Genomic DNA, 24,859 nt, shown 5'->3' on the forward strand with positions numbered 1-24,859 from the left:
CTTGCCTGTGAAGCCTAAGGACCCCAGTTCCAAGCTCGATTCTCTAGGACCCACGTTAGCCAGATGCACAAGGGGGCGCACACATCTGGAGTTCATTTGCAGGGGCTGAAAGCCCTGGCACACCCATTCTCTCTCTCTCTCTCTATCTGCCTCTTTCTCTGTCTGTCACTCTCAAATAAATAAGAATGAACAAAAAAAAATTTTTTTTAAAGGCCAAGCATGGTAGTGCATGCCTTTAATCCCAGCACTAGGGAGGGAGAGGTAGGAAGATAGCTGTGAGTTAAAGGCCAGCCTGAGACAACAGTGAATTCCAGGTCAGCCTGTGCTACAGTGAAACCCTATCTTGAAAAACCAAAATAAATAAATAAATAAATGAACTAATAAATGAATGAATGAATGAGGCTAGAGAGAAGGCTTAGTGAAGAAAGAGAGAGAGAGACGGGGGGAGGAAAGAGGCTAGAAATGGCTTAGTGGTTAAGGCACTTGCCTGCAGAACCTCACAATCTAGGTTTAATTCCACAGTGGCTAGATGGCCTGGCACACCCATATTCATTCCCTCTCTCTCATAAAATAAATGAAAATAACAAAACTTTTAAAAAGAATGACAAGGCTGGAGAGAAGGCTCAGCCTGCAAAGCCAAAGGACCTTGGTTTGTTCCCCAGGACCCACGTAAGCCAGATACACAAGGTAGTGCATGCATCTGGAGTTTGTTTGTAGTGGCTGGGGGTCCTGGTACATATTCTGTCTCACTCAAATAAATAAAATAAGATAAGATAAAATAAAATGGGACTGGAGAAATGGCTTAGCGGTTAAGCACTTGCCTATGAAGCCTAAGGACCCTGGTTCGAGGTTGATTCTCCACAAAGGCACACACGTCTGGGGTTTGTTTGCAGTGGCTGGAGGCCCTGGCATGCCCTCTCCCTCTCTGCCTCTTTCTCTGTCTGTCGCTCTCAAATAAATAAATAAATAAGAACAAAAAAATTTAAAAATAAGATAAAATAAAATGAATGACATAGCTGAAGCCCTTGGTTTCCCACCAGGAATAGATGGTAAGACCCTACTGCTGAAGATTCCACATACTTGGGCTGCAAGTTCACTGAGAGACCCTGCTGGAGCTGAGCTGGAAAAAAAAAAATGACATACATAATCTAGAGTACACTACTTGCATGCCTTTAATCCCAGCACTCAGGAGGCAGAGGTGGGAGGATCACCTTGATTTTAAGGCCACCCTGAGGCTACACAGTGAAGTCCAGGTCAGCCTGAACTAGAATAAAACCCTACCTCAAATACAGACACACACACACAAAAAAAAGGTTAGGACATTTTAAAAACCATCTTTTCCTGGTGTTCCAACACATAGTTTACAATGTTGATAATGGTTCCCTTACCCATTAAGCATCGGTGTGACAAATGTCAACCATTCTATTTAATCATGATCTCACCCTGAATATCCTCTTCAAATCAGCCACAATTTTCAAAAGTACTACCCATTTAAAAATACTTAAAAGAGCCAGGAGTGGATGCACATCCCTTTAATCCCAACACTTGGGAGGCAGAGGTAGGAGGATCATTGTTGAGTTCAAGGCCACCCTGAGACTACTGAGGCAACCAAGTGAATTCCAGGTCAGCCAAGGCTAGAATGAGACCATACCTCAGGAAAAAAAAAGGGGGGAGGGGAGGTGCTGGAGGGATGGCTTAGCAGTTAAGGCGTTTGCCTGAAAAGCCCAAGGACCCAGGTTCGATTCCCCAGGACCCACACTAGCCAGATGTGCAAGGGGGCACATGCATCTGGAGTTGGTCTGCAGTGGCTGTAGGCCCTGGCATGCTCATTTCTCTCTCTCTCCCCCCCCTTTTCTGTCAAATAAATAAATAATTAAATTCAATTAAAAACCTACAAAACCAACATTAAAAAAAAGAAAGGACTGAGTAGATGGCTAAGCAGTTAAAAGTGTTTGCTTGTTTAAAAAAAAAAAGTCAGGGGCTAGAGAGATGGCTTAGCGGTTAAGCGCTTGCCTATGAAGCCTAAGGACCCCGGTTCGAGGCTCGGTTCCCCAGGTCCCATGTTAGCCAGATGCACAAGGGGCGCATGTGTCTGGAGTTCGTTTGCACTGGCTGGAAGCCCTGGCGCACCCATCCTCTCTCTCTCCCTGTATCTGTCTTTCTCCCTGTGTCTGTCACTCTCAAATAAATAAATAAAAAATGAACAAAAAATATTAAAAAAGAAAAAAAGTCAGTTGTGATGGTACATGCCTTTATTCCCAGCACTTGGGAGGTAGAAGTAGGAGGATCACCATGAGTTCTAGGCCACTCTGAGACTACATAGTGAATTCAAGATCATCCTGAATTAGAGTGAGGCCCTACCTAAAAAATAAAAGTGTTTGCTTGCAAAACCTGCCAACCTAGGGTTCAATTTCCCAGCATCTATGTAAAGCCAGACAGAAAATGTGGCGCATGCATCCGGTAACTGTTTGCATTGGCAAGAGGCTCTGGTGACCCCACCACACACACACACAAACACACATAAATTTTAAGTAAAGTTTGGGCTACAGCAAAGCCCTACCTCCAAACAGAAACAACAAAACAAAAAAGAAAAGATGCCAAGCATGGTGGCACATCTCTATAATCCCAGCATTCAGGAGAAAGAGGTAGAAGGATCACTATGAGTTAGTTCAAGGCCACCCTGGGACTACACAGTAATTTCCAGGCCAGCCTGAACCAGCGGATACCCTACCTTGAGGGGAAAAAAAAAAAAAAGTACTTAGAATTTCTTTTCCTTTAGTTATTTCCAAGAGTGAGAGCAACAAAGAATGGGTACACTAGAATCTCCTGCCAGTCTAAACACTAGGATTTTTAAAAATATTTTTATTTATTTATTAAAGAAAGGCAGGTAGAGCCAGGCTTGGTGGCGCATGCCTTTAATCTTAGCACTCAGGAGGCAGAGACAGGAGGCCACCCTAAGACTACATAGTGAATTCCAGGTCAGCCTGGGCTATAATGAGACCCTACCTTGAAAAAAAAAAAAAAAAAAACAGAAAGGCAGAGAGAATGGGCACACCAAGGCCTTTAGCCTCTGCAAACAAACTCCAGACGCATATACTCCAGACACATGCGTCACCTTGTGCATCTGGCTTATGTGGGTCCTGGAAATCGAACATGAGTCCCTTAGGCTTTGCAGGCAAGAGCCTTAACCACTAAGCCTTTTTTCTCCAGCCCCCACACTTGGATTCTTTTCACTGTGAGATGTAACTCGGGGTTGGGGACAATGGTGTGAATGAGCAGACATTCCACTTTAAAGATACTACGGGAGTGCTGGAGAGCTAGCTTAGTGGTTAAGGCGCATGCCTGTCAAGCATAAGGACCCAGGTTGGATTCTCCAGGTCCCACATAAGCCAGGTGCACATGGTGGCACAAGTGTCTAGAGTTTGTTTTCAGTGGCTTGAGGCCCTGGTGTGCCCATTCTCTCTGTTGGTCTCTAATAAATAAATAAAAATAAATCTTTAGGGCTGGAGAGATGGCTTGGCGGTTTAGCGCTTGCCCGTGAAGCCTAAGGACCCCAGTTCGAGGCTCGATTCCCCAGGACCCACGTTAGCCAGATACACAAAGGGGTGCATGCATCTGGAGTTCATTTATAGTGGCTGGAGGCCCGGTGCGCCCATTCTCTCTCTCTATCTCTGCCTCTTTCTCTCTGTCATTCTCAAATAAATAAAGTAAACAAAAAAAAGTAAAAAAAAAATAAATAAATCTTTAAAGACATTATGGGTTAAAGTGCTTATTTCAATTCCCCAGTACATGTAAAACCAGATGCACAAAGTGACACATGCATGTGGAGTTGGTATGAAGTGGCAGGAGGCCTTGGAATGCCCATACCACTCACTCATTCTCTCTTTGAATATAAATACATAAAGGAATTGGGGGTTGGAGAAGGCTTAGCAACTGCCTGCGCCAAGCCTAAGGACTCAGGTTTAATTCCCCAGTCCCCATACAAGCAGATGTACAAAGTGGCACATGCTTCTTGAGTTGGTCTGCAGTGGCTGGAGGCACTGATGTGCCCATATTCTCTCTCTCATACAAGTAAATAACTTAAAAAAATAAATTTTCTAAGCCAGGCATGGTAGCTCATGCCTTTAATCCCAACATTCAGGAGGAGAGGTAGGAGCGTAACTCAGAGACCTACTACTTCTGTCTCCTTCCTGCTGGGATTAAAGGCATTCACCACCATGACTGGCAACCTGTACCTTTTAAAGATGAAAATTTTCAGCCAGGCCTAGTGGCGCATGCAGGAAGCAGAAGTAGGTGGATTGCCATGAGTTCAAAGCCAGTCTGAGTCTACATAGTGAATTATAGGTCACCCTGGGCTAGAGCAAAACCCTACCTTGAAAAGGCAAAAAAAATAAAATAAAATAAAATAAAAATGAAAAAATAAATTTGGGTTCCAAAACTTAAATAAAATTGCAAGGCTCTAAAAGAAAGTAAAGACCATGATAATTACATGCATATACCAGAGACTGGAGAAATGCTAAAATGTTTCAAAGAAAGCCTTGCATGGTGGCACATACCAATCCCACCACTCAGGAAGCAGATGTAGGAGGATCGCCGTGAGTTTGAGGTCACCCTGAGACTACATAGTGAATTCCAAATCAGCCTGGGCTACAGTGAGACTCTACCTCGAAAAAAACAAAAACAAAAAAAACCACAAGAGCTAGGCATGCCATTAATCCCAGCACTTGGGAGGCAGAGGCAGGAGGATCACCATGAACTTGAGGCCACCCTGACAACATAGTAAATTCCAGGTCTGCCTGAGCTAGGGCAAGACCCTACCTCAAAAAACAAAAACATGGGCTGGAGAGATGGCTTACTGGATAAAGCGCTTGTCTGTAAAGCCTAAGGACTCAGGCTTGATTCTCCAGTATCTATGTATGCCAGATGCAGAAGGTAGCATATACATCTGGAGTTCTTTTGCATTGACTAGAGGACCTGGCACATCCATTCTCTATCTGCCTCTTTCTCAGTCTTGCTCTCTCAGATAAATAAAATATAAAAAAGAAATTCTCTTGGGGGCTGGAGGGATGACTTAGTGGTTAAGGCATTTGCCTGCAAAGCCTAAGGACCAAGGTTCAATTCCCCAGTACCCATGCAAGCAAGCAGGAGCACATGAACATGGAGCTAGTTTGCAGTGGCTAGAGGCCCTGGCACACCCATATTCATTCTCTCTCTCTCAAATACACAAATAAATAAAATATATTTAGAAGAAGAAAAAAAAACTTGGGCTGCAGAGATGGCTTAGTGGTTAAGGCACTTGCCTACAAAGCCAAAAGACCCAGGTTCAATTCTCCAAGACTTATGTAAGTCAGATGCACAAGGTGGGTTCATTTACAGAGGCTATGGGCCCTGGTATGCCCATTTTCTCCCCACCCCACCCCCATCTGCCTATCTCTCTCAAAAACTAAAAATAAATTTAAAAAAAAAAAAAAAAACTTAGTGCACAGTGCTATATATACTATTTATTCCTGCCCCAGCAAGTTTGTGAAGAAAGAGACAAAATTTGTGTTTGGAGCTGCGCGTGGTGGTACACACATTTAATCCCAGCACTTGGGAGGCAGAGGTAGGAGGATCTCTGTGAGTTTGTGAGTTCAAGGCCACCCGGAGACTACACAATGAGTTCCAGGTCAGCCTGGGCTACAGCGAGACTCTACCTGGGGGACGGTGGGATTGGTTGCTTTTTCAATGTAAGGTTTTGCTCTGGCCCAGGCTGACCTGGAAATCACTATGTAGTCTCAGACTGGCCTCAAACTCACCTCAGCATCTAGTATTGCACCACCATACCTGGCCCAGGATGTCTTTGAGCACCGGATTTATCTGTATTTTAGTGTACATTTTCTCCTCACAAAACCTTTACAACAAAGACTGGATTGATAGTCTATACTATCAATATCAGAACTATAACTTAAGCTATATTAGACTAGGAAGCTATTCTTTCAGTCTACAGAAAATTGTTTTTTCAGTTCCCACCAACCAACTTCCAATAGCAACTTGGAAATATATGAAGATACCCTCCACAAAGCTACATAAGAACTGCTTTCTATGAGTATGTAACTACCAAGCTCCTGACTGCCCCCTTATCTGAACAGTCATTTTTTTTTAAAGCATGTGGTTTTTCTTTTTATTTATTTACTTAACAGAGGAAGAGACAGACAGAGGGAATGAGCACAACAGGGCCTCTAACCACTGCAAACCAACCCCAGAAGCATGCATCACCTTGTGCATCTGACTGTATGTGGGTCCTGGAGAATCAAACCTGGGTCCTTTGACTTTGCAGGCAAGCATTTTAATCACTAAGCCATCTCTCCAGCCCACATTCATCTTATTTTGTGTTTGGTGTATGTGGTTTGCATACATGCAAGTATGCATGTTTCTACACATGTGTAGATGAGCATGTACTGTGTGTGTGTTCAAAGTCAGGTGTCCTGCCTCAGTCTCTCTTCATCTGATTGTTTGAGACAGGGTCCTCTAGCTGAACCTAGAGCTCATTGATAAGCCAAACCAGGAGGCCAGTGATCCCCAGGCATTTCTGGTCTTTGCTTTCCCAGTGCTGCGATCACAGGCACATATCACCAAGCCCTGCATTTTAATAATTCTTTTTTAGTATCCTCTGCCACCAGAGTCCCTGCCTTTAATATGGTACCCCATTCTCTTAAAACAGTACCTAGGGCCTGCCATGGCCACTTTAACCCCTTGCCCAGCTTCATTATTCCTTCCTTCAGCCCACCTGTCTCACTGTGTAGGTTAACTATCTAGGAACAGCTAGGAATGGCAGTAAAAACACTGCTTAACTCAAAGGGAACAGCAAGCCCAGAGCTGAACCCAGGACTGGGCAAATAGTAGGATCTCAACACACTGGAAATAAATGAAGAATCTCAAGTTTTTTGGGAAGTAGGGCCCCAACTCAAGTCCAGGCCTCAAACTCATGACAATCCTACCTCCCAAGTGCTAGGATTAAAGCATGTACCACCACACCCACATGGGCACACACCTTTAATCCCAGCACTTGGGAGCCACAGATAGGAGGATCACTATGAGTTAGAGGCCAGTCAGGCTAGAATGTGATCCTACCTTGAAAATTCAAAAAGTCAAGCCGGGCGTGGGGGCGCATGCCTTTAATCCCAGCATTCGGGAGGCAGAGGTAGGAGGATTGCCATGAGTTTGAGGCCACCCTGAAACTCCATAGTGAATTACAGGTCAGCCTGGGCTAGAGTGAGACCCTACCTCGAAAAACCAAAAAAAAAAAAAGAAAAGAAAATTCAAAACGACAACCCAAAATGGGAGAATATAATGAATCTGGTAAGGGAAAAGTATCCAGACTATAAAATGAACTTTTAAAACTCAACAAAAAAAGACAAATGACTAGTTTAAGAAGTAGGCAAAAGACTTGAATAAACTTTTATTCAAAGGTGGTGCACGCCTTTTAATCCCAGCATTAGGGAGGCCATGCTGGGATTAAAGGCATGCACCACCATTCCTGGCTGAATAAATCTTTATTATTTATTGCAGGTAGAGAGAGAGAGAATGGGTGTCCAGTGCATGAGCCATTTTGAGCATCTGGCTTTACGTGGGTACTGGGAAATCTAACCCAGATCACTGGGCTTTGCAGGCAAATGCCCTAACTACTGAGCAATCTCTCCAGCCCACTCCCACCCCCCGCAAACAAACAAACAAACAAAAAAAAACAGTAAGTAAATCTTGTAACAATTTTTTGTCACTACCTGATTTTAGATTCATCTCTTTGGGCTATAACTATAAGGTAAAGAGATCCAAGTAAAAATTCATTTTAGCTCAAAAATTCTATTACAGGCCAGGTGTGGTGGTGACTACCTTTAATCCCAGCACTTGGGAGGCAGAAGTAGAAAGATCACCATGAATTCTAGGACACCCTGACAGTACACAGTGAATTTCAAGTCAGCCTGAGCTAGAGTGAGACCGTACCTTGAATAAAACAAACAAAAAATAAAAATTCTATTATAGTAAATTTTAGGAGTTGACCTAGAAACAGTTTTATGCTGTTTTTCAAATGAAAACCTAATCTACGCTTAAGAACAATGCTTCAGGAGCAATGTGGGCAAAGCAGTACCAACAGACAAAGCAGAATTAACTCAGAGGATCAAGGGAATGACAATAACAGCTGGCTCACCCACCCTTTCATCCAAGGGGAAGAAAGTTAAAAAAAAAAAAGCTCAACAATTTTAGTAAAACTATGCAAGCTACACTCCATTACACTGTTCAATGTGCCTTGTATGAAGTCTCCAAAGAATATATTTCCTTTAAGACTACAGTACTAGAGCCAGACATGGTAGCACACACCTTTAATCCCAGCACTCAGGAGGCAGAGGTAGGAGAATCATTGTGAATTTGAGGCCAGCCTGAGATTACAGAGTGAATTCCAGTCAGTCTAGGCTAAAGCCAGACCCTACCTTGAAAAACTTAAAAAATAATAATAATACAGTACTAGGAGCTGGGCATGGTGGTGCATGCCTTTAATCCTAGCACTTGGGAGGCAGAGGCAAGAGGTAGAAGGATCCCTGTGAGTTCAAGGCCAGCCTAAGTCTACACAGCAAGTTCTCAGTCAGCCCGAGCCAGAGTGAGATCCTACCTCAAAAAAACCAAAAATTAAATAAATGCAGAAAGGCAACTCAAGTTGTATCATACATACATATATGTATCAGAATTCAAACATTTATATAATAGACTTGCAAAAAGCTCTCTTGGCTCATCATAAAACGAACACTCACCTAGAGTCATTAATTTAGTGCAGGTACTTTTGCTTGCCTCATCTTCTAGGATCCTGTTTGTGCTCTTTTCTTTTCCAAGCAAAGTATCCTCCAAAAGTAAGTGTCTCTCAGAAACAACGCTGTCTTCTCCCACCACAGGACTGATTTTGCTATTAGCTTCAAGTACAGAAGTGACTTCTTCCAGCTGAGCAGCTTCACTTGCTTCTGAGTAAGAGGAACTCTTACCCTGGCCTAAATTCTTTGAAGAAACAGGTAGAGACTCATCATCACTATCGAAACCAAAAGGGTCTCCAGTATCTTCTTCTTCTACTTTAGCTTTCTTCGGAATTTCTTGGATATCTGGTTTGAAATTGGGCCTCTTCTGCCCCAATTTAGCCATAAATGTGGTTTCTCCCCATTTTGTGCTAAGAGTAGTCCGTTTGTTGGAAAAAACTTCATCAAATTTTGAACTGCCATTGCCTCCTTTCCTACTGTAAGTTTTGCCAAATCTGGATGTCATTTTGACACCTGTTTCATATTCCCTGTGGGGAAAAAAATAAAGAAAATATATAATAAACATTTAACAAGTTTTAAAAACTACATATAAGAACCAAAAAAACAAACAAAAAGAATGAAAACCTAGGACTTGGGGTAAAAACACTTGCTTGCAAAGTCTGGTGGCCTGGGTTCAATTCTCCAGTAACCATATAAAGCCATATATATATATATATATATATATATATATATATACACACACACACACGTGTGTGTGTGTGTACGTGTGTGTTGTAAAAGCTATATATAAAACATGGCACATGCATCTACAGTTTGTTGGCAGTGGCAAGAGGCCCTGACATGCCTAATTCAGATTTAAAAAAAAAATTCAATCTCCATTAAAGAAGAAAAAAAGAGAACCTAGGACTTTTCCTTGCATGACTTTTTTTGTTTGAGGCCAGCCTGAGACTAGAGTTTTAGGTCAGCCTGGGCTAGAATGAGATCCTATCTTAGAAATACAAAAAAAAAAAAAAAAAAAAAATTAAGAAAGGTAATAAAAGTGGAGTGTGGCACAGTTTTAATCCCAGCACTTGGGAGGCAGAGGTAGGAAGACTGCCATGAGTTCAAGGCCACCCTGAGACTACACAGTGAATTCCAGGTCAGCCTTAGTTACAGTGAAAACCTACCTTGAAAAGCCAATAAATAAATAAATAAATACATTAAGTACATATGAAGAGGGATATACAGAGGCACATTTCCATTCTATATGTGTCATTACATCAATGTTTTACAACTAAATATTCATATATAACTTAAGAAAGTACAAAAGCTTAGTAACTAACCAACATACTACCATCTACAAAACCAACTTAAAACTTTTAGGTTCCAAATGAATTAAATTTACTATTCTCATACACACTTTACCAGAAAATAATCTAAATAGGGTAATTACCAAAATAAAAAATCTTTAACCACAAAATGTTAAGATTTTTTAGGATCTCAGAAATGTTCAACACTAGCCAGGAATGGTGGCGCACGCCTTTAATCCCAGCACTCAGGAGGCAGAGGTAGGAGTGCTGAGAGTTCAAGGCCACCCTGAGACTACATAGTGCATCCCAGGTCAGTCTGGACCAGAATGAGACCCTGCCTCAAAAAACCAAAAAAGAAAAACTAAAGAAATGTTCAACACTTAACTTCAATTTAGTTCTTCAAATTTCACAGCTCTTATACAAGGTAAAAATGTCAGAAAAGCTGTGTTATTTTCTCATGTATTACAACCTGCAGCCTTTAACCAAACCTTGAAGATTCTGGATTCTTGGTCTAATGTAATTTGAGCTGTGAGTTGAAAAATACCCCTCAGGTGGTCATCTCCCCAAGTACAGGAAACCATTCTTATTCTATCTTCCCTGCCCCTATAGTGCCATGCTCACATTCTGAGTAACACTTTCAAGAGTTGAAAAACTCCCACATGTTACACCACTTGACTTATTATCATTCAGCCTTTTTGCATCTTCAATTTTTAAGTGATACACCTATTCACCAGATTTATCTACATAACATACTAGAAAAAAAAAACTTCCTTGCAACATCTCTATCACACCTTCTAAGGCTCAGGGTCCACTGCGGAAGAGGTGGTGGAAAGAATGCAAGAGCCAAAGGAAGGGTAGGACTCCTTACAAAGTGCTTCTCCACACACAAATGGCCTGGATATCCATGACCTCACAACACCTGACACTACCTACACAAAACCATAATGGGGGGAAAGATAATGACCTCAAAATAAGAGACTGAGACACAGAAGGAGTATGATGGAGCGTGGAGTTTCAAAGGGGAAAATGGGGCTGGGGGTTACCATGGTTTATTGTCTATAATCATGGAAGTTGTTAATGAAATAAATAAGTAAAAAAAAAATTTCCCATGCAAGTAAATCCACAGTCAAACACTTTTTAACACACGCCTTTAATCCCAGCACTCGGGAGGCAGAGGTAGGAGGATCGCTGTGAGTTCAAGGCCACCCTGAGAAGACATAGTGAATCCCAGGTCGGCCTACCCTACCTCGAAAAACAAAAAAAAAAAAAAAAAAAAAAAAAAAGTTATAGTACTTTGACCATTACAACTGAAATATCAATTTGTAAACTAGGAAAAAGGTGAGTAATCACTCATGAGTATGAAAAAAATCTTCATCACTTTGAAACAATGGAAATATTTGACCTATACTTTTGAATGTTCTTGATCTACTATTTTTCCTTTATTCTTAAGTTCTTACTAAACACTGTCCAACTTAGTTCAACACATACTACCCCCACTCCCAGTGTCTGATAAGCCAATTCTAACTTGAAATAGCTTTAGAGTGAAACCCTACCTCAAAAAACTAAAATGCATAAGTAAATAAATAAATATGGGCTGGAGAAATGGCTTAGCAGTTAAGTGTGTGCTTGTGAAACCTAAGGAACCCAGTTCGAGGCTCAACTGCCCAGGACCCACAGAAAGCACAAGGTGGTGCATGCATCTGGAGTTCATTTGCAGTGGCTGGAGGCCTTGCATGCCCATTCTCTCTCTTTCTCTGGCTCTCTGTATCTCTGCCTGTTACTCTCAAATGAATAAATAAAAACAAACAAAAAAATTAAACTTAAGAAAATAGTAATAATTTAGTTATCATACATATAGGTGGTAAGAGACATAGATTTCAACACTAAGATTTACTGTTTTATTTGTCAAGTACTGCCTACTAATAAACAAAACTAAATATACTGGGCAGCTACTAAAGAAAATAAAGCTGTAATCTGCAGGCCTACATTTACATACATACCATCAAAGCTGGAATGTTTTGGATACACATGCGGGTAATCATGTAAAAACGCTGACTGAAGGCCAAACCAAAAACCTAAACTTGAGCTCCTTTGGGCGAGCATCAGAAAACCTCACCATAAAAAAAGGTCCTAAAACCACAGTTGAAAAATCCCTGTTGAAAGTTGAAAAAGTCTGCAGATGAAGGTTTGATACTAATGAGTTGTGATAAGAAAATTGTGCTTAAGTTCATGTCTCACAAATGAAATACTAAAATACTGAAGACAGAACGATTTCTTAACATTAATAGGAAATGTATCCATGAGAAAAATGTGATCGAGCTATTTAACTGTTAAATCTACTCAACTGAGTACATGAGAATTCATTACATAATATTCCTTACTTTTGTCTTCATCCTTTCCCATATCGACCGTTTGGAAAAAAAAAAAGATACTCATGCTACTGCGCTGGCATTACATACAAATTCAAAGTGAGCATACATACTTGACACTACATTTTGAGTGTATTTCAAAAAGGTAGGATATCTTGCTCAGGCGTCAAACTCCAAAGACGGCCTTAAGTAAGAATGATTGACGACTAAGTATATTCGGGCTTTGGGTCTTAGCCTCGGCCTATAGCCTGGTGGACTTTGGAGGAAAAATACAGTGTGGTTTAGGTAAGTTGGAGGTGGGGAAGGGCATAGAAACCTATAGCCTCTTCCAGGACACCCCACCCCCACCCCAAGTGTTTCAGGGTCTCAAATTGAGAAAGAAAGGCTGACGATTTTGGGGGGGGGGGAGAGGCAGGAGACAGACCCACGCCGAAATGCTAGCCCTGGGCCAGGCTGCGGGCGCGCCAGGTGGCAGTGGTTTCGGAGACAACCCCCTGCGACTTGGGACACTCACGCAACTTTCCTGCTCCCCACCCCCACTGGGCCGAGAAAAGGGATCTATCGCTCGCCACCACCGCCGCCGCCACCCCCACGCCACCGCCGGCCCCGGAAGCCTGTGCCACCGAATTCCCCGGAGCCAGGCCGCGGTGACAAGGGTTCCGGAGTCAAAAAATCCAACTGCCACCGGGGTTTGGAGAAGTCTCAACCAGGAGCCTCCGGGCGGGGGGTGGGGGGGGTGGGAAGAAGGAAAGAAAGAACTCAAAAGAAGGAAAATAAAAACAGGAGGAAGGAGGGGATAGGGGGAAAAAAATAAATAAATAAAACAAGAGTTCCTCGGGTCCTTCTGTGCCCAACTTCCTGAGAGGCCAGGTGAGCGAGCCGACTCGCACCGCCACCTCGTCCGTCCGTCCGTCCGTCGTCCTCCACCCTTGCCCGAGCTCGCCCCGCTCCCGGGCCTAGGCGGCCGCCCCGAGACCTCACTTACCCTGGGCGCCGGGCGGGTGCTCTGGCCTCGGGACGCCTCCGCCTCTCCCGCTTCCCAAACGGCCCACACGGGCGGGCGGGCGGGCTGGCGCGGGAGCCCCGCGCGGGACAACACTGCCGAGCCACCCGTGCGCCCACGGAGGCGACAGGCTCCCGTCACCGTCACAACCCGCCGACTCCCGCTTCGGTAAATAGGAAGCCCGGTAGAGAGCGAGAGAGGAGGGAGAGAGAGAGAGAGAGAGAGAACGAGGGGGGGTAGTGGAGGAGGAGAGGCGGCCCCGCAACTTCCCTTCCCCAACCTCCGAGCGCAGCCGGCCGGGCCGGGCGCGGGCCTAACCTTAACCCTGACCGTCGCTGCCGATGGGTTTTTCCCCCCCCCACCCCCCGAGTCTTAACTACGTGCCCCCGCTAGGGTCGCCGCCGCCGCCGCCTCCTGCGCCGTCGTCTCCGCCGGTGAATGGTCAGCGCTGGAGTTTGAACAGGGCCCTGAACCATCTCAACGCCATTTGCGCTCCCGGCAACCCCCCCCACCCCACCCCTCCCCTTTAAAAAAAAAAAAAAAAAAAAAAAAAAAAACCTCCTCCTTCCTCCAACAGCCGCTCGCTCCGTCACTCCGCTTTCCCACAGGCCCCGCGCGGCCCGCCCAACCCCGCAGCCAATCGCAAGACTGCTTACTCAAACCGCCGCGCAGGCGCCGCGCCGCGCCCCGCACGCGCCGGAGGCCGTCATTGGCCCGGCCGCGAGGCACGACGGGAGTTGTAGTTCCCGTCGCGCGCGACGTCCGGCTGCGGAGAGTCCCGCGTGCGAGGCGAACAGCCGGGAGGTGAGCCAGTTGGGTTAGCTGCGAGGGCGGGGTGGGGGTGGGGGGATTGGTGAAGGGGTGCGGGGGAGCCTCGCCGAAAAGACTCGGGTGCTGCTGCGCGCGGTAGCCGGAGGGAGGGAATGGGGGTGTGCAGTGCAGGCAGCTGTGTCAATCGTTTCCCCCCCAGGGACACGCCGGTGTCTGGGGACGGTGTGGTTGTGCAGCTGTGCCAAGGCCCGCCCGGGCCGCCGCCCAGACCCGAGAGGATGGGAGTTTGGGTAAGGCCGCCCTCGATCCGCGCCGACGGGTACCTGGGCCTAGCCCGGCACTAGTAACTACGACCCGATCCGGAAGCATCGTGTGCCGGGCTCTCCTCCACCAAGATCATGACCCCGACCCTCGTCAGCCCCGTGTTTTCTTGTGCACCTTGCAGCTCATCGGTCCACTGTGGACTCTAGGACCCCCCCCCCCCCGGTCACCAGTGACCCTCAGGTTATTCCGTGTTATTAAGGAGTGATTGGATATGCTAACGGTAATGTGGCGTTAAAGAAATTTTAAAAAAGACATACAAAAGTGTTGATATGTAAAATGATCTGGTGTCTGGATTTTTTTTTTTTTCGTTTTAGAAAACTCCTGTGAAAACTGAAGAAAGTGGAAATAAAGTAAGCTGCCAGGGTGTTTTTCGTTGTTGACGCTACGGAATTCATACACATACGTTCATCATGCCGGAATTGCCCATAACAAAAACTTTTGTGGGGTTTTTGTGTGTGTGTGTGTTTGTTTGTTTTATTTTGTTTTCGAGGTAGGGTCTCACTCTAGCTCAGGCTGACCTGGAATTCACTATGTAGTCTCAGGGTGCCCTCGAACTCTCTGCAATCCTCCTGCCTCTGCCTCCCAAGTGCTGGGAGTAAAGGCGTGTGCCACCCGCTCCTGTCTTTTGGGGATTTTTGTTGTTGTTGTTGTTGTTGTTGTTTTGCTTTTTTTTTGTTTGTTTGTTTTTCTTTTTCAAATGAACTAAAGGAACTAGTGGTAACCTCTAGCAAGGGCAGGAAGGAAGTATTTTTAATTTTTCGCTCTACAGAGATTTTTTTTTTCCCCGTGTCAGTATAATATCTGAGTGACAGGATTGGAAAGTTTTCTGTTGATGATGATGTTTTAAGATTTCAGTGGGAAAACAGCTTTCTGAAGAGTAGTGCGATCTGTTTTTCCTAGAAGTGCACGATATTCATCAGACTCCAACAGCCCTGATGTTTGGTAGGAAGTTAATAGAAACCCACCTGGGAAATTAGAAAACTAATTGCTTTTGGTGAAAAGACCGCCTCTTCTTCCACATGGATAATTTGCTTTGAATACCCCACAAGTTTCAAGCTCCCCTCCAGTATACTTTGGATAACTCCTAATGAAGAAAGAAAAAAAAAAAAAGTCCAGGCTGGTGGGCGGGAGGAAATAAGTGCTAGAACTTGCTTCTCTGGGTCATATCCCTAGCATGGCAGAGCAACTCAAATTTCTAGCATGCTTGGGTTGTTTTCTTTTGCATAACAACTTGCAAAATTTGACTTTTACAGTTTTCCCAGTATTGTATTTTCTCTCAATTTTTCCTTAATTTATATGAAGAAAAGTTAACCATTCTGGGCTGGACAGATGGCTTAGTGGTTAAGGCATTTGCCTGTTAGACTCTTCAGGACCCACATAAGACAGATGCACAAAGGGGTGCATGAATCTGGAGTTGTTTGCGGTGGCTGGAGGCCCTGGCCTGCCCATTCAATCCCTACTCCTCCCTCTTTTCCTCCCTCTCTCTCTCTCACACACACACACAAATCAATAAATATTCTTTTTTAAAAACAAAAGAAAGTTAACAGTTCTTTCACTGTGGGTAACATGCACATGACTATTTGAGAGTGCGTGAGAGAGAAAGAGGCAAACAGAGAGAATGGGTTTGCCAGGGCCTCCAACTACTACAAAGAAACTCCAGATGCATGAGCCACCTTGTACATCTGCTTACTTTGGTCCTGGGGAATCAAACCAAGGTCCATTAGCTTTGCAGGCAACGGCATTAACTGCTAAGCCATCTCTCCAGCCCCCCCCCCCTTTTTTAATCATTTTGTTTAAAGATGGCTGGTGAAAGCCAGGGCATGGTGGCACACACCTTTAATCCCAGCACTTGGAAGGCAGAGATAGAAGGATCTCTGTGAGACTACATTGTGAATTCCAGGGGTTTGGAGAGATGGCTTAGCTGTTAAGGCATTTGCCTGTGAAGCTAAAAGACCTCAATAAATTATATATATATTGTGTTTTGTTTTGAGGTAGGGTCTCACTCTGGCTCTAGCCCAGGCTGACTTGGAATTCACTCTGTAGTCTCAGGGTGGCCTCCAACTCACCTCGATCCTCCTACCTCTGCCTCCAAGTGCTGGGATTAAAAGTATGCACTACCACACCTGGCTTAAAATAAAGTGGGGGGGGACGTGGAATGATGGCTCAGCAGTTAAGGCACTTGTCTGAAAAGCCTAATGACCTGAGTTTGGTTCCCTAGGACCTACGTAAATCCTAATGCACAGCTGGAGTTCATTTGCAGGGCCTAGAGTCCCTGGCATGCTCATTCTCATTCTGTCTGTCTCTCTCTGTCTCTTTCTCTCAAATAAAACAAAATAAATATGGGCTGGAAAGGTGGCTTAACAGTTAAGGTGTTTGCTTGCAAAGCCAAAGGATCCTTGTTCTACTCTTCAGGATCCATGTAAGCCAGGTGTACAAGGTGACGCGTGTGTCTGGAGTTCCTTTGCAGTGGCTGGAGGCCCTGGCGTGCCCATGCTCACTCTCTGCCTCTTTCTCTCACAAATAAATAAAAAATTAAATATATTAAAAATAAGTAAATACAAGCCAGACATGGTGGTGCACGCCTTTAATCCCAGCACCCGGGAGACAGAGGTAAGAGGACTGCAATGAGTTCGAAGCCACCCTGAGACTCCATAGTGAGTTCCAGGTCAGCGTGAGCCAGAGTGAGACCCAACCTTGAAAAACCAAAAAATAAATAAATAAATACATAAAATACTTGTTTAAAAAAGATGGCTGGCCGAGGTGCTGGCTACACTTAGTATAATTATTTAGATGACACAGTGGTGGGTGCTAATTAAAGGGTAATTATCATCAGAGACGAAAAGGTAAGATCAAAAAGTCAAAAGAGATGGGGAAACAGTTGCAGGCTCTTCCTGTAGGAGGAGGGTGTTGTGAACTTTCCAAGACCAGGGGATCAGACCTGGCCTTGTGGGTGCTGGGCACTTGGCAGGTTGGGAGGCTAAAGAAACCAAAGGGGAAAGGTTAATTGTTCTAAGACATACCCTTAACCCTTTTGAGAACTTTTGTGTAACAGTTGTGTTAAGTAATAGAAATCAGCTGTTTTAACTTCCTCCTACAAAAAAGAATGACCCCTAGTCAGCAGTGAAGCATAACCAGTCCTGGGGACTGTTTGGAAGAGATAATCCATACCCTAGAGCTCCAGGAATAAGAACCTCTGCTCCAGTGGGATTCCCCCAGGAATTGGTCCACATATTAAAGTTCAGCAAGCACTGATTTATAGCATGCCCATAGCATTTGACAACAATTTTAATAGTTTGTGTGGGGGAGGGGAAAGAAATTTAAGAGCCTAGTACAAAGCCAGGCAAGAGGTACACACCTGTAATTCCAGTACTCTAGTTGAGGTAATAGGATTGAGGGAGTTATAACCAGCCTAGATTACACAGTGAAATACTACCTCAAAAAAAAAAAGCCAGGCGTAGTGGCGCACGCCTCTATTCCCAACACTTGGGAGGCAGAGGTAGGTGCTTTCAAGGCCACCCTGAGACTCCATAGTGAATTCCAGGTCATCCTGGGCTAGAGTGAGACCTTACCTCAAAAAAAAAGAAAAAGAAAAAAAAGGGCCATGATGGCACGTGCTTTTAATCCCAGTACTCAGGTAGAGAGCACACAGAGGTAGGAGGGTCACCATGAGTTTGAGGCCACCCTGAGACTGCATAGTGAATACCAGATCAGCATGGGCAAGAGTGAGACCCTACATAAAAAAAGGGGGGCCTGGAGAGATGGCTTAGCTGTTAAAGCACTTGCTTGCAAAGCCAAAGCACCCAAACTTAACTCCCCAGAACCCACGTAAACCAAATGCACAAGAGGGCACGTGCATCTGGAGATCGTTTGCAGATCTTGGCTGGAGGCCCTGGTGTGCCCATTCTCTCTCTACTTGCTTATTTCTGTATCTCTCAGATAAAAATAAATACAGTTGAGTAAAACCAAAATAAATAAATACAGAGCTGGGGGCGTGGTGGTGCACACCTTTAATCCCAGCACTTGGAAGCAGAGGTAGGAGGATTGACATGAGTTCAAGGCCACCCTGAGAGTACAGAGTGAGTTCCAGGTCAGCCTGGTCTAGAGCAAGACCCCACTTTAAAAAAAAAAAAAAAAAAAAAGCCGGCCGTGATGGCGCACGCCTTTAATCCCAGCACTTGGGAGGCAGAGGTAGGAGGATCACCGAGAGTTTGAGGCCACCCTGAGACTACATAGTGAATTCCAGGTCAGCCTGAGCCAGAGTGAAACCCTACCTCAAAAAACCAAAAAAAAAAAAAAAAAAAAGAGATACTAGGAGCTGGAAAGATGGCTCAGTGGTTAAAGGCACTTGATTCTTGCAAAGCCACAGACGGTTCAATTCCCCACCCACCCACATAAATCGGACACAGAAAGTGGCACACAGCTGGTGTTCATACATCTACAGTTAAATAATTTTTGTTTTTTCAGGGTAGGGTCTCACTCTAGCCCAGGCTGACCTGGACTTCACTATGTAGTCTCAGGGTGGCCTTGAATTTATGGTGATCCTCCTACCTCTGCCATCCAGGTACTGGGATTAAAGGCCAGCTCAAATAAGTAATTTTTTTGTTTTTTGTTTGTTTGTTTTTCAAGGTAGGGTTTCGCTCTAGCCCAGGCTGACCTGGACTTTACTATGTAGTCTCAGGGTGACCTCGAACTCACAGCGATCCTCCTACCCCTGCCTCCCAAGTGCTGGGATTAAAGGTGTGCGCCACCACGCCCGGCTCAAATTTAAGTAGTTTTTGAAAAACATAATTGTAACTAAGGAGGGAATCTGACTTCTTTATTATTAATTATTGGATATTCTTTTTTTTTAATTTTTTGGTTCATTATTTATTTATTTGAGAGCGACAGGCATAGAGAGAAAGACAGATAGAGGGAGAGAGAGAGAATGGGTGCTCCAGGGCTTCCAGCCTCTGCAAACGAACTCCAGACGCGTGCGCCCCCTTGTGCATCTGGCTAACGTGGGACCTGGGGAACCGAGCCCCGAACTGGGGTCCTTAGGCTTCACAGGCAAGCACTTAACCGCTAAGCCATCTCTCCAGCCCGGATATTCTTTTTTTTTTTTTTAAAATAACACATTTGCAAGCAGGGAGAGATAAGACGAGAGACATAAGAATAGGTGCACCAGGACTTCTAGCCACTGTAAACGGACTCCAGCTGCATGTGCCACTTTGTGGATCTGGCTTTGCGTGGGTACTGGGGAATTGAACCAGGGGTCCTGTGGTTTTCAGGCAAGCACCTTAACCTCTAAGCAATCTCTCCAGTGTAGTCCTTGCACTTAAGGGTACTGAAGAAGCAGGATCGGAGCATCCTGGGCCTGGAAGGGAGGAGAATAAAATGGCACATGACTTGAGAAGTGGTATTGAGCTGGACTAGGGCTCTTCGCCTTCCTGTGCCCCACAGGAAGTGAGCGACGGAGAGCTTCCACCTCCAGCGCTTATTGTAGATGGAGCGCAGCCTCCTTTGACCCTGAGGACTCTCCCACTATTGTTCTACTGAAGGTGGCAAGTGCAGTGAAGGGCTTCCATTTCCTTGCAATGGTCCTGAGCTACAGCAGAATGGTATGGATGGCACATAAGCCAGCAGCTTTCTGTTGTATTGCTTAATTCCTGACCCATATCTGTGCCTTGTTTTCTTTTGGCTTGATTTATTTATATTTATTTAACTTGCAAGCAAAGAAGGAGACAATGAGAAAGAGAATGGGTGCACCAGGGCCTCCTGCCACTGCAAACAAACACCAGATGCATGTGCCACTTTGTGTGTCCGGCTTTATTTGGATACTGGGGACTCGAACCCAGGCCAGCAGACGTTGCAAGCAAGCACCTCCCGCCGCGAGCCATCTTTCTAGCCCTTGATTTGGTACTTTTTGAGACAGGGTCTCACATAGCCCACGCTGGCCTCACACTCGCCAAGCCTAGCATTAAACTCCTAATCCTCCTGCTTCTACCTGCCAAGCACTGGCATCGCAGGCGTGAACTGCCACACTCTGCTGGCCTTTGTCCCGTCCCTTTTGCTGTATGAATCTCATCAAACACCTAGACCCTTCCCTCAGATGATCAACTCCATCTCCCCTCAGTTGTCTAGCACCCCCGCAAAAAACACACACACACCAAGTATCATTTGTGAAATCAACTGAAATCCTGGATCTGAGCAACTTTGTATCCTCCAATGATGCAAGCCGCCCTCCTGTGTGCTCCCTAAGGAAAGACCCCGGGAGCTCCGCCTGACTGGGTTTATAGCTGATAGTCTCCTGCAAAGAAAACTAATAGAGGACATTCTTCTGCTGTGTCTATAGTTGTATGAGAAGTATCAGAACTGGAGTTGCAAAATAGACCCCCACTGGGTTGTTTTTTTGTGGGTTTTTTTCTGAAAATGTATAGTAAAATATATTGTGGCTACATATCAGAGATTATTGGGCCAAACTTGGTGGTACATGTCTTTAATCCTAGCACTCGGGAAGCAGTGGTAGGAGGATCACAATGAGTTGGAGGCCACCCTGAGACTACATAGTGAGTTCCAGGTTAGCCTGAGCTAGAGTGAGACCCTACCTCAAAACAAAAAAATCAGAGATTATCAAAGCAGCGGTTTTCCTTGTTTTGAGATGTGGGGAAAAATACAAACTGTGTATTTGAAACATTGTAGCAGTTGGGTTATAAAGCCCTATAAGATGTGTGACCTTCCCCCTCTTCACAGCACCCCTCCCTTCCCACCGCGTCCACTCCTGACATTGCCGGGCCTATGGTGCATGTGCATAAATGCCCCCTCTGCTTAGACCCAGCTTTCCTCACAGACCAACCTGCTCCCATCCTTCACTTCCTTTAGGGTTTTGAGTTTTTTGTTTGTTTGGTTAGTTGGTTGGTTGGTTTGGTTTGGCTTTTCAAGGTAGGGTCTTGTGTTAGCCCATGCTAACCTGGAATTCACTATGTTGTCTCAGGGTGGCCTCCAACTCATGGTGATCCTCCTACCTCAATCTCTTGAGTGCTACAATTAAAGGCATGTTCTACCACACCTGGCTCCTTTAGAATTTTCTTTTTAATTTTCTGTTTATTTATTTGAGGGGGAAAGAAAGAAGCAAAGAGAAAGAGAACAGATATGCTACTGCAAACTCCAGACGCATGTGCCACCCTGTGCATCTGGCTTACTTGGATCCTGGGGAATCACACCTGCGTCCTTTGTCTTTGCAGGCAAGTGTCTGCTAAGCTATCTCTCCAGCGCTAGATTTAAAAGATTATAATATATTTGAATAAGATAGAGAATGGGCACACTAGGGCCTCTAGCCACTGCAAACAGTCTCCACCTGTGTGCCACCCTGTGCATCTGGCCTTTGTAGGTGTTGGGGAATCAAATCTGGGTCCTTAGGCTTCTTAGGCAAGTGCCTGCCATCTCTCCAGCCCTCCTTTAAGTTTGTTTGTTTAGTTGGTTGGTTGGTTTTTTCCAGGCTGGGTCTCACCCTAGCCCAGGCTGACCTGGAATTCACTATGTAGTCTCACAGCAATCCTATCTCTGCCTCCTTTAGATTTTTATTTTTTTATTTTTATTTTTATTTTTATTTTTTGTTTTGTTTTTCTAGGTAGGGTTTCACTCTAGTCCAGGCTGACCTGGAATTCACTATTTAACCTCAGGGTGGCCTCGAATTCAGGTGGTCCTCCTACCTTTGCCTCCCAAGTACTAAGATTAAAGGTGCGCACCACCACGCCCGGCACTAGATTTTTAATAAATCTTCCCCAGTCAGCCTTCTTCTTTCTTTTGTGGTATTAGAGCTTGAATCCAGGGCCTAGCAAATGACAGGTAAAGGTTCTACCACTGAGCCACACCCCACCCGCATCACACCCTAGTTTCAGCAACCCAACTTACAGATATTCACTGCCCCCGCTTTCTTTTTCCTAAGGCACATGTCTCTCCATAGAACATAACCAACTTTGCATGCTTATCTTACATGCTTGTCTTCCCTAGGATTGGAGGACAGGAATCTTTGCTCTCATGGGGAATCTTCTGCTACATCCCTTTTAAAGTGTGCCTGAGGGCTGGAGAGATAGCTTAGCGGTTAAGCGCTCGCCTGTGAAGCCTATGGACCCTGGTTCGAGGCTCAGTTCCCTAGGTCCCACGTTAGCCAGATGCACAAGGGGGTGCACGCATCTGGAGTTCGTTTGCAGAGGCTGGAAGCCCTGGCGCGCCCATTCTCTCTCTCTCCCTCTATCTGTCTTTCTCTCTGTGTCTGTTGCTCTCAAATAAATAAATAAAAAATGAACAAAAAATATTTAAAAAAAAAAGTGTGCCTGACACACTCTCAAGAAATGGCTATTGACCGAAGGCACCCATTTATTTCCATCTTGTGTGTACAATTATATCCTTTTTGTTATTTTTGTTTTGTTTTTTTCTGCTCTAGCCCAAGCTGACCTGGAATTCACTCAATAGACTCAGGGTGGCCTTGAACTCATGACGATCCTCCTACCTCTGCCTCCCACCACGCCCAGCTCTCTTTTTTTTTTTTTTTGATATATATATATATATTTTTTTTTTGAGAGAGACAGACACAGAGAGAAAGACAGGTAGAGGGAGAGAGAGAGAATGGGCGCGCCAGGGCTTCCAGCCTCTGCAAACGAACTCCAGACGTGTGCGCCCCCTTGTGCATCTGGCTAACGTGGGACCTGGGGAACCGAGCCTCGAACCGGGGTCCTTAGGCTTCACAGGCAAGCGCTTAACCGCTAAGCCATCTCTCCAGCCCTCTCTCTTTTTTTTTAATCTTTATTTATTTATTTGCAAGTAGAGAAAAATAGATACACATAGAGAATGGGCACAGAAGAGCCTCTAGCTCCTGCAAACAAACTCGAGATGCATGTACCCCTTTGTGCATCTGGCTTTACGTGGGTATTGAGGAACTGAACTTGGGTTGTTAGGTTTTGAAGGCAATTACCATAACCACTGAGCCATCTCCCAGCCCCTACAATTATAACTTGATAGAAAATGACTTTAACAATAGTTTCGGGTAACTTGGTGGCTCCATGAATTGTGAGGGTTACCCCAGTGGGGAGGGTGAATGTTTTCTGGAGTTACCTTTTGACCTTGTGATGGCTAGGTTTTCATTTCTGAGAATGGAGAAAATGAATACTGTTGTAATCCCAATTACCTTGTTTTCCAGGATAATTGGAATACGTTCTCTCTGGAGATGGCAGTATCTCATGGGGAATAAACTGCTGTCTACATAGTTAAAAGACAAAGCAAAGGAAATTGCCTAGAGTGTGTCATTTGACAAGAATCGGTATCCAGCAACCTCTTAAGAGATCTTGTTTCCTACCCTTGTCTCCAGAAACAGCCCTGTTTATTCCTGGAGTCCACACTGCTAGTGTTGTATGATACCTGATCAAAAACCTAGGCACTAATAGCCCAGGCATTTATTTAGCCACCCAGGCCTTTAATCCCAGCACTCAGGAGGCAGCAAAAGGAGAAATGCTGTGAGTTCAGGACCACCCTAAGACTACAGAGTGAGTTTCAGGTTAGCCTAGACTAGAGCGAGGCCCCACCTCAAACACATACACATAAAAGAAAGAGTCCAACCAGTTTCTGCCTCAGGGCCTTTGTGCCTGCTCTCTGCATTATAGCCTCTCCAGATGTGTATGTGATTTGTTCCCTCAGCCTTTCCAGCCCGCCCCCTCCTCCACCTAGCAGCCTGTATTTTCTTTCCCTGTTGTTTTTCTCCATAATACTTGTCATGTTTCTCTCACATGTGAACTGTTTTCTCCTATGAGGGACAAAGTGATTGACTTTGTTCATTGTTATATTCCCAGAACCAGCATTAAATCGAACTTCAAATTGTATTCAGCTCCTGTAGCCTTTTAAATTTTTTTGTCTGACTAATCAATAATTGCAAAACAAATTTTAAAGAGAAAAAGAAAAAGAACTGCAAAAGTAGCCAGGTATGGTGGCACACACCTTTAATCCTAGAACTCGGAAGGCAAAGGTAGGAGGATCACCATGAGTTCAAGGTCACCCTGAGTGAATTCCAAGTCAGCCTGGGCTAGAGCAAGAATCTACCTCCCAAAATAAAAAACCAAAAACCAAAAAAAAAAGAAGAGCTGGAGAGGTGGCTTAGCAGTTAAGGTGCTTTCCTGCAAAGCCAAAAGACCCAGATTGAATTCTCCAGGTCCCACATGAGCTGGATGCAGAAGGTAGCACATATGTCTGGAGTTCGTTTGCAGTGGCTGGCAGCCCTGGCATGCCCATTCTCTCTCTCTCTCTCTCTCTCTCTCTTTCACTAATAAATAAAGAAGAATAAATCTTTAAGCAGGGCAT

The 24,859-nt window shown here is 44.7% G+C and overlaps 2 protein-coding genes across 4 annotated transcripts in view; one reads left to right on the top strand and one right to left on the bottom strand.

Moving 5' to 3' along the window:
• Wapl (WAPL cohesin release factor) overlaps positions 1 to 13,936 on the bottom strand; it is a 109,517-nt gene extending 95,581 nt beyond the window's left edge. For 2 of the 3 annotated variants that reach the window (XM_045137340.1, XM_045137338.1), the window contains exons 1-2: positions 13,823 to 13,936; positions 8,784 to 9,304 (exon numbers count right to left, since the gene is read on the bottom strand). In XM_045137340.1, coding sequence (XP_044993275.1) covers positions 8,784 to 9,282 — 499 coding nt within the window. In that variant the 5' untranslated portion in view covers positions 9,283 to 9,304; positions 13,823 to 13,936. Of the gene's footprint in view, positions 1 to 8,783; positions 9,305 to 13,420; positions 13,498 to 13,822 lie in introns of those variants that run through there. The other variant, XM_045137339.1, reaches the window with a different exon arrangement.
• LOC123455837 (RNA-binding protein 42-like) lies at positions 13,780 to 24,355 on the top strand. The gene is made up of 5 exons (XM_045137771.1): positions 13,780 to 13,879; positions 14,047 to 14,242; positions 14,409 to 14,499; positions 14,848 to 14,883; positions 23,709 to 24,355. The coding sequence occupies exons 1-5, from the start codon at positions 13,780 to 13,782 to the stop codon at positions 23,757 to 23,759; spliced, it is 474 nt and encodes a 157-aa protein (XP_044993706.1). The 3' UTR covers positions 23,760 to 24,355.
• Positions 24,356 to 24,859: the final 504 nt, after the last annotated feature.

This window comes from Jaculus jaculus, chromosome 18 (genome assembly GCF_020740685.1).
Source record: "Jaculus jaculus isolate mJacJac1 chromosome 18, mJacJac1.mat.Y.cur, whole genome shotgun sequence".
Classification (NCBI taxonomy): Eukaryota; Metazoa; Chordata; class Mammalia; order Rodentia; family Dipodidae; genus Jaculus; species Jaculus jaculus.

Coding starts and splice junctions, on each gene's coding strand:
- LOC123455837 (XM_045137771.1), top strand. CDS start 13,780: ATGGGTTTTTCCCCCCCCCACCCCCCGAGTCTTAACTACGTGCCCCCG. Junction 13,880..14,046: donor GTCGTCTCCGCCGGTGAATG/GTCAGCGCTGGA, acceptor GCTTTCCCACAG/GCCCCGCGCGGCCCGCCCAA. Junction 14,243..14,408: donor GCGAGGCGAACAGCCGGGAG/GTGAGCCAGTTG, acceptor TTTCCCCCCCAG/GGACACGCCGGTGTCTGGGG.